The following is a 9530-nucleotide window of genomic DNA, read 5'->3' as shown; positions in this document are numbered from 1 at the left end:
CCATATCGTAAGTCATGAAAACTACTAGTTTTGAGTACCTTCATAGCTTTGTTAAGGGATCCATACATATCCGACTAAGAGGGGAGACAATGCGAATACCTCTTCACTTAGATTTCACTACATTCTGTAGTCTCTGATGTTGAAACACTGAAAAGAATTAATAGACAGAAATAAACACATCAAACTTATTTGACATTAAATAAAATATTAAATTCATTGTACTTAAATTTTTACTACTACTTTTAGGTATTACTAGGAAGGTAAAGTAAAATTTACTCTCAGTATTACTATACATAGGTGAGTCATATAGGTGTCCTACACGTATATTAGGAGAGCAATTAGAGCTGTAACAAAAACACAAAGTGCAATAGCCAAAATCACACAAAAACAATTAATAAATGAATGTTTATTCTATCAACTGTACATGAAATACACTGAAAATGAAAATAGTAAAGCACTAAACAGAATTGTTTTGAAAACAATAGTTCACTAGTTATCTAGCTAAAATATTACTTAAATAATTAATAAGGAATAAGCCTGCATGGGCATTCAGCCTGTACGCAGGCTTCACTTGATCATTCGCCACGATAACCTTAAAATAAAGAACTCGATATCTCGGTATAAGGTCTCGCCCGAAAAATAAATACATTGAAAATGTTATGAATTCTTTACATTTAGTAATATTTTTAACCACAATAGTAATTTTGAAAATTAACAGTGATTATTACTATTTACAAATGTTTAAAACATATTGTTTGTTATTTTAAGATTATTGAAAGCAATTGTTGTGATAAAAAAAATAAAATTGGGGGTGATGAAAAACCAAATTTGGAATACTTTTCAAAAATCTTATTACTTTCCATAACTGGTTTAAAGTAGTAAATCATATAAAGTTATTTTAATCTATTAAAGTGCAAGATGAAATTTTTTATACTTTCCAAAATTTGTAAAATATTTATACAATTTTGAAGTGTGTAGTTAAAATTTATATTTTAGTTAGGTTTTAAGTTATTTAATTTTAGTGAAATTACATAAGTGTTTATATACCGGAAAATTGCCTCAAACTTAATATATTTCTTATCTCGGAAGGTTTTTAAGTGGACTGGTTTTCAATAAATTATTTTGTTAAAGAAGTGTATCAAGATTGTATAACATTTAATAACTATTGTAATACACATTTTGATAAGTAAATTTGGCACAAAGCAACCATTGCTTATCAAACACCATGTACGTAGTATTCAGACTAAGGAATAAACAAGTTAGATCAACAGTGTACAGGTATATATGTAATGTATGTGCTCCAGTTTCTAAACCAAATTTCGCGGTCGAAGCTATAGCAAAACACCCAATAAAAATAAACAGTAGCAAAACTTTTCCTCAGAAATCTCTTCTTAATGCTATAATTTTTACTCTGAATTTAATATGGGGAACTTTAATGTGGGATAAATACCAAAGTCATACATAAAGGAAATTTGGATTTGCTTCAAAACAAGTATCAGGTTTCGGTCGTAATATGAGTCATAAATGAGTCAAATTATTGGCCGTAAACCTAAATTATTATATATTATTATAACGTAACTAATTATTATAACGTAACTAACATTTCACATACAGTCTGGTTTGAATTGTTATTTACTTATATTAAATAAATCAAACAATAAATTATTAAGATTATGCAGTTTCTGTGAGGAAGAATATTTGCATAATTTGTACAATTTACGAAAAAGATATTCAATTAGATTACTTAGGAAAAGAAGATAAGGAAACTCCCCATTGGACTTAGGCCTTAAAAGGGACATTTGCGCTTACTTAAAGTAACAGGATGTTCATGATGGGTAAAGATGGGGGTAGGGTTAGAGTCCTTTTGAGATCCCATGAGGAGCAATTATGAGCAAAATATAAATCGTATTCATGCCTAGGAGGATAGTTCTATTCCAAACATTTCTAGCTAAAGTGTTTAAGTTGTATCAATCACCATGTTTATAGCCTTTAATAATAAGTGTGCTGCACCCCGGACAACAGTGATCCTTCATAGTAAAGGACAAACAATTAACCCTCATCTACTGTTAGTAAAGTGCAACTCCTAGACATCCAAAAGGATGCTCAGATGTAAGTGACACATCGGTCTTGCGTTATCTAGACCAGATTTAACTAAAAGCTATAAATCAGTCAAAAGTGAACTGACCTAGGCAACTTTTATGCAAAGTCGTAAAAGAGTTAGCTTTAAAATCTCCTAAGTAACAGTAAAATTTACATTTATTAAATATGGATTGAATAAGTAAATAATTTGTGGAAAATTAAATATATTATCAGTTGGAATGGATATACTGAAGAAAGCACTAAGTAACTGGATTTTTAGCATGCAATAACAACAAACAAAGATTAAAGTTATAAAGTAATTGAAACCTGATTGAATCAGGTTTACTATGTAGCTACAAGTTTCTGACACTTTAGACTAAAGGTTGAAAAATAAATAAACTGACCTGCAATGATGCATACTAGTAATGCAAGGACGTAGAATTGGAAGAAAAATTTATATAATGTCAGTTACAAAACTGAACGAGTGTCGATGAAATATAACAACAATACAGACACAGATTTATTGGTTCGTAAAATATAATAAGTGGAATTTATAAACCAAAACCTAAAAGTAATATTATATTGCCACATTAATCAAGCTAGGTTAATATATTTCAAATGTTGTTGTAAATGTGCATGCGCTGTATACGATCGTCATAGTTGTCGTTGTTAACATGGTGACATAACAACCTAACGAGTATTGAATTATTACAGTTCTGAAGTTACTCGTATATAAATATAATAACATTTAGAACTTACGTATTACAAGAAATTGCTTTGCTACTGTAGAATTAACTATAGACAAATAATCGAATGGCGTTATATCTATACTATATTGAAGCAGTTCTCCCATAATACATTCGTTCCTTTGATGTTATGAAAGTGTAGATGACTACGTGTAATGCGGGTTTTGTTGTTTTTTTTAAATGTTCTTAAAGACGATGTTTCCGTTACGCAACATACATTTGATATTTTATTGCCACTATAACAATACTAACGGTTGCCAACTGACGCTGTGCCAGACGTTTGTGATTTATTTGGGCACCAATTCTCTACAGCGGGTTCATGTATAAATCTTCCATAAATATAGAATTAAATAACAACATTCACTATGAAAACTATCTCAAGGGGAAAATGAATAATAGAGTTCAGAGGCGCTCAGCTAAAAATCCATGGTTAGGTATGAAAAATCACATAACTCGATGTTTTTTTTTTTTTCAAAATTTAACTACTTTAGGTGACATATTTCTCAAAATGTCTTGCCACGTGATAAATACAAATGATTGTCTTTAATTCATAGTGGTGTTAATTTCAAAACTGTCTACACGCTTTCCTTTTTACTCCATGCCACACAACAGGTCACCAAACAATTTAAGTGTTGGTTTCAGTTAGGCTACATGTGTTATTGTTTCACATGTAAATATTGTTATATTAAGTTTTTTACTAATTTATTTTCTATATTTTCTTGTCGCCTCTCATATTTTTTTGCCTTTTAACAATAAGCCAAATACCACGGAGTGACATACAACATCTTCAAGCTCAGTCTTGGTTACTTAGAAATGAAGCGTTCATGCCTGTGTGTTTTCTATATTTCTGTGGAAGGACATACAGCCATTACATTTCCCAGTCTCATGCATGATAGGCTGTGCTGAGCTCATGCTATAACAATAACTAGGGTATTACCCACATAGAAATATGAACTGAACTTCTTTCGTTTCCAAATAATATATTTGACTTTTTAATTATTGATCACGATACTTGATTTTTATCATCACTTAAAACCATTTTAACAAAGTAATGGAATATTGATTTCTAGAGTTCTTTTCCCTTTAGACGACATTTTTCATGTTCACAGAATCTTCTAATTAGCGTATTATCACCAAACCCTAATTAAAACATGATACGATTATGCACAATCCATATGGAAACGTTATACATACTGAACAATGAAAAAAAAATTGTTTTCTGTAATTTAGGCTACTTCTGAGCAATTTAATAATTTTCTGCATTTAGGTTCCAATATTTTACGTGGTACGAAAGCTAACTCGCACTGTATAGACGTAAAGCCGGTGATTTTTCTTTAGATAAACAAAAATATCACCAGGCACTGCAATAATTTTGTTGGATGCTAAATGGGAGGGTATGAAAAGAATATAATATTTTAAATGATGATTTTCATTGCCTCTCAGCTCTTTAATAACAACGGTCATGATTTTTAATTTAATTTAAGAAGTAATTTTTCATATAATGAATAAATTTATATTTATACCCCTGCGAGAAATTATTTTAAGTTCACCGTTGTGGTAAAGATATTTACAATTGCTAGACATACAGTACATTCAATTGTATTTAGCGTACACTACATGTAAATAAAACTATAATTATTGTATTACGCGTAAATATAAAATTCTCATATTGTGTTTTTGTGTCACGCGAATTTTTATCAGGACGTATGGTAAAATATATACATATTAAGTCTCATATATTTTATTCTAATATATCATTTAAATATATTTAAGATTGAATAATAGATTGAGTACTTGATATTTAACTTAATAAATAAGAAACCACATATGGATATATGGTTCAGTTGCATAAACAGTACGTTTGGAATAAAGTGTTCCCTTAATACACAACTATGGTACCTGGTGCATGAATAGCTTTCACGTTTACTGTGGGATAATTGCTTCTATTACAAAGATGTCCCTGCGACGATAAAAGAGCAATAAAATTGTAAATGTCTATTGTTCCAAAGCTGTGAATGTCCTTATCACTTTTAAATCTTCTCGTACATGTATTTACTCACCTACAATCAAAACCACTTTCTTGTTACAGTACAAAGCCTAGAAATTATGCAAAATTTTGTGCTTTTATTGATGGCTTGTCTCTTGACGGTGCGGGCTAAACCACAAGTTGAATCGTGTGAGAATAGACAGGTATGTTTAAACTAGGGAACCGTAGTTATGAAAAATGACTCAATCATCAAACATAGGTCTTATCAAACGACCAAAACAACAGTTTATGTTTTAAAATCGGGGTTGCTGGGTTTAATGTTTAACCCTCTAGAGACCAGCCGACAGCAGAGTGGCACAGATAGACTTTATATAATCATGCTAAACTGGTAGTGATAAATGTTAATATGAAGTTTCAATTCAAATATAAGATGGAAAGGAATACGAAAATGTCTGAAATTCACAGTGATTTGAATGTTCTAATGTTCATGACGAAATCAAGCACTTGTTACATACATGTATAAAGGGTATATGTCCGTTAAATAAAAATAATCCTTAAACAAAACTAGTAATTATTAACGAACAGGATATAATATTCTTCCCTTAATCTAGACAATGTATCCATCATTCAATGTGTTTGCTATTTTATGTTCCCTGAAATGTAATGTATAAAAATTTTTATTTTCAAATATGTTAAAAATTACCCTATGACTGGAAAAGAGTTAATTAAACTTAGGTTAATTGTGTAAATAGAAGTAGATTCTACCTTCATTTCTATAATAAACAATACACAAGTGTTTTGTTATATGTTCTGCATACTGTAAAACATGTCTCAATAAAACTTTATAGTATGTTTAAAAGTACTATTCTAAATGTATTATAGATGTATTATAGTTAGGTTATTTTTAGTCAGTATTGAGACTAAAATAAAATTCTATTCCATTACTAATCTTAGTTATATACAAAGATTTTGGAATTTCTTTAAAATAAGGTAAAAACTAAATTATGGACGATTATTTACAATGACGCTTTATTTATTACATACGTTTAAATATTAACATCACTGAATCCAACTATCAACAGTATTTATTACAAAGCTTGTTACCACAAGAGTTTTATGTTTACAATGATCAGCTTTAACATCTTTAGAGGAGAATAAACGTTTACTATCAGAAATTGTTCCAATATCAGTAACAAAAGTAATTATATACAAAATTTTACATTTTTGAACAGATAATATACAGTTAATAATTTAAGAATACAAAATTAAATAATGAATGAAAAAAATTGTTTTTAGTTCTAACTCTACAGCTACGATACAATTACGTGGTTTGAAAATAAAACGTTTATCTTATCAAACACTTTGAAAATAAGCACAATATGAGGTTTTGTTGCTTAATCTTTTACTTCTGGCAATTTTAAATGTTGAAAATATAAATTCTATTAAGGTGAAAAGAGTTTATTAAATATATTTATGTGACATGTTCTATTGTAAGAAAGTTTATTGCTTGATAATAATTTTTTAGTTCCGTTATTACTTTTTAGTTTATAGAAAACAATATCATAGGATAAATAATAACTTTATTTTCTTAAATTTCAAAGTAATAAGTTAAATTTACTTAAAAATATATTTATCTGTAAATTTGTTTACATTAAAAATAATTTATTCTAGAACTTAAAATCTGATATTCCATAGAGATTGTTTTATCAATAAGATAACATTAGACATTACTTTAATTCTATTGAGTAGTCCAAAAGTCTGCACTATCCGTCTTTCAAAGAATCAATATTTTATTCCATTGCTACAATAGTGTTTATTCTAAGGTATGAGATATGGTTTATTATAGTTTTGATCACTCGAGAATTTGGAAGGGTAAACTATAGATTAATAAGGAAAATAAGTTGTAACTAAACGTATCATACGTAATAGAAGACAATATTCTTTGCCTCAAACCTACATCTCAGCTTTGACTTAATCTATTCCAGAATAAGTCAGTTGTAAAACAAACACATTTTCCTTCCGTCAGTGATACAAGATATCAGCACCAAAGAAATGGAGCTATTATGTAATATAAGATTATAGCCTACAACAAGTATCAATCATTAAGGAATTATAACTGAAGGCGTATTTGTAACTGTCCTCACTTCCCTGATCATTAAAATTGCTTAACATAAACTCTCAACATAGCCTTAATTTTATATTACAAAGGTGCTTGCTAAATAACCAATAACATTGTATTGTTACAGTGCCGTGGACCAAAATACTCACAAAGTGACTGCTGTAGAGGACACTCTTGCTTGTCGGGCAGAGATCCTAACACCTTAGTGTGCGTTAGCTTTAGAATAACAAGAATCGAGCCGATTGTTGCCAGAGCGAACGCCTATGCACAGTGGTTCGATGATATGGAGAGGAAGTACGTGGGAGTAGAACTGGATGGAATAGAAAGGCACCCGGAGTATACGAACTATTATGGGCAACCTCATCACGAAAGAAGTCATGCACAGAGAGTAGTTATACCTCAGATTTTACAATTAAATAACGTGGGTATCGGTTCAGAAAACCATGTGAATATTTCTCCAGAAGCGAAGATGTCCATTCGTCCCATGAATAATAATGGAATCAATCCAGAACGAAACACGCAAGTTTTACAATCAAATAACGGGGGTATCCGTTCAGAAAACCATGTGAGTATTTCCCCGGGAGAAAATAAGGCTATCTATCCCATGATTAATAATGGAATCAATCATGTACCAAACAGGCGAGTTTTACAATTAAATAACGTGGGTATCGGTTCAGTAAACCATGTGAATATTTCTCCAGGAGCGAAGATGGCCATTCCTCCCATGAATAATAATGGAATCCTTCCTGTACAAAATATACATGTATTACAAGAGAATACCGGAGGTATCCATCCTCAAAAACCTATAAATATTCCTCCAAAAGGAAATTCGTTTGTCCATCCCATGAATAATAATGGAATCAATCCTGTACGAAACACGCAAGTTTTACAATTACATAACGTGGGTATCCGTTCAGAAAACCATGTGAATATTTCTCCAGAAGCGAAGATGTCCATTCCTCCCATGAATAATAAGGGAATCAATCCAGAACCAAACACGCAAGTTTTACAAGCAAATAACGGGGGTATCCATTCAGAAAACCATGTGAATATTTCCCCTAGGGAGCGAAAATAAGGCCATATCTATCCCATGAATAATAATGGAATCAATCATGTACCAAACAGGCAAGTTTTACAATTAAATAACGTGGGTATCGGTTCAGTAAACCATGTGAATATTTCTCCAGGAGCGAAAATGGCCATTCCTCCCATGAATAATAATGGAATCCTTCCTGTACAAAATATACATGTTTTACAAGAGAATACCGGAGGTATCCATCCAGAAAACCGTTTGAATATTTCTCCAGGAGACAATAAGGGTATCCATCACATTAATAATAATGGAATCCATCCTGTAAGAAACATGCATGTTTTACAAAATAATAACGAGGGTATCCGTTCAGAAACCCGTTTTAATATTTCTCCAGTAGCGAATATGGTCAATCCTCCCATGAGTACAAAGGCTATCTCTCCTGGTAGAAATGTGGAATCTTTTCCTAGACAACATTCAGATATCCGTCCTGAAGAGCCTGCGGCAGACAAAATGCACGTTGCTGTAAAAGAAAACATGATCCTCCACCAAAGAAGGAACATAGATACACCTCCTGGAGAAAATATACATAACCGTTCTGATGGTGATAAAATTGTTTTTAACCAAGGTAATATGGTTACTCCTCCCGACGCACATGCTCTTCACAGTGGAATTTCTGACCTGAGTCATCGAGGGAAAACGGCAGTTCCGATTAAAGTAAAAATGGATAAGGGCATCTCTCCCTCGTAAAATGTAGATAGTCATCTAAAGGAGAATTCAGAATTAACTCTAAGCCATAATCTGCAAAAGCGCTTTAGAAAGGATTTACGAGCTAACAGATAGTGTACTCAATAGATTCTGGGTTCCCGTAATATAGTAACACTACAAATCTTCAAAATTGCGTAGCATATTGGTAATTTGCTGACGTTTGCATCTTCATTATTCAGCAATAGTTAATATTTTTTTTTTTTTTTCAAGACATAATATAAGCAACATTTCATGTTGAAAACATTGTAATATATTATAAAAATGAATAAAAAATGAACAAATGATTAGTATTTAAAATTTGTTAATATTAAATTAATTTCACTCCCATTGTATAACTAACTTTAGCCTTACAAATGTCAAATTACATTTCCAAACAATCGACGTTGTGTAGAGCTGGTTACTTCATGTAGTATATCAATTATGCAGTGCTTTCTTAAGTTATAATTAAATAAAATAAAATCTTATTAATATTATGCCTTCTAATTTTTTTTTATAATTTTAAATTAAAGTTTATTATTAATAAGGAGAACAGTAGAAATGACAAAGACGTAACTGTTACTCCGAGTAACATTTTGTAATTGACTGTGCTGAGGTACAACCCTAGCTTGTGTTACGCAAAAATAATAGTTATATGTGTACTTATAAAAACCTGATCTTTTTATAGGTATTTTTCATAGTATTGTTTCGTGTAATTTAAACGTTTCATATATTTAGCGCATTTATTAATATAAATATAAAAATGTCTTTGCCAGTAAAAATGTTATGTAATAGTTACACAATAAATAAGCGGCTGTAGTAAAG

The 9530-nt window shown here is 30.7% G+C and overlaps 1 protein-coding gene across 1 annotated transcript; it reads left to right on the top strand.

The window, feature by feature from the left end:
* The first annotated feature begins 4856 nt into the window (after window positions 1-4856).
* On the top strand, window positions 4857-9028 carry LOC124354373 (uncharacterized protein DDB_G0292186-like). The gene is made up of 3 exons (XM_046804776.1): window positions 4857-5015; window positions 7059-7857; window positions 8224-9028. Exons 1-3 carry the CDS (start codon window positions 4872-4874, stop codon window positions 8709-8711), a joined length of 1431 nt encoding a protein of 476 aa, XP_046660732.1. The 5' UTR covers window positions 4857-4871; the 3' UTR covers window positions 8712-9028.
* The last annotated feature ends 502 nt before the right edge of the window (window positions 9029-9530 follow it).

Source organism: Homalodisca vitripennis, chromosome 2, assembly GCF_021130785.1.
Source record: "Homalodisca vitripennis isolate AUS2020 chromosome 2, UT_GWSS_2.1, whole genome shotgun sequence".
In the NCBI taxonomy this organism is placed as follows: domain Eukaryota; kingdom Metazoa; phylum Arthropoda; class Insecta; order Hemiptera; family Cicadellidae; genus Homalodisca; species Homalodisca vitripennis.
This window is presented reverse-complemented; position numbering and strand designations above follow the sequence as displayed.

Bases quoted from the DNA above. Each gene is read 5' to 3' on its own strand.
- LOC124354373 (XM_046804776.1), top strand. From the start codon at position 4,872: ATGTATTTACTCACCTACAATCAAAACCACTTTCTTGTTACAGTACAA. The intron at 5,016-7,058 runs GTATGTTTAAAC...GTATTGTTACAG, and splicing joins AATCGTGTGAGAATAGACAG to TGCCGTGGACCAAAATACTC. The intron at 7,858-8,223 runs TGAATATTTCTC...CAGAAAACCGTT, and splicing joins TATCCGTTCAGAAAACCATG to TGAATATTTCTCCAGGAGAC.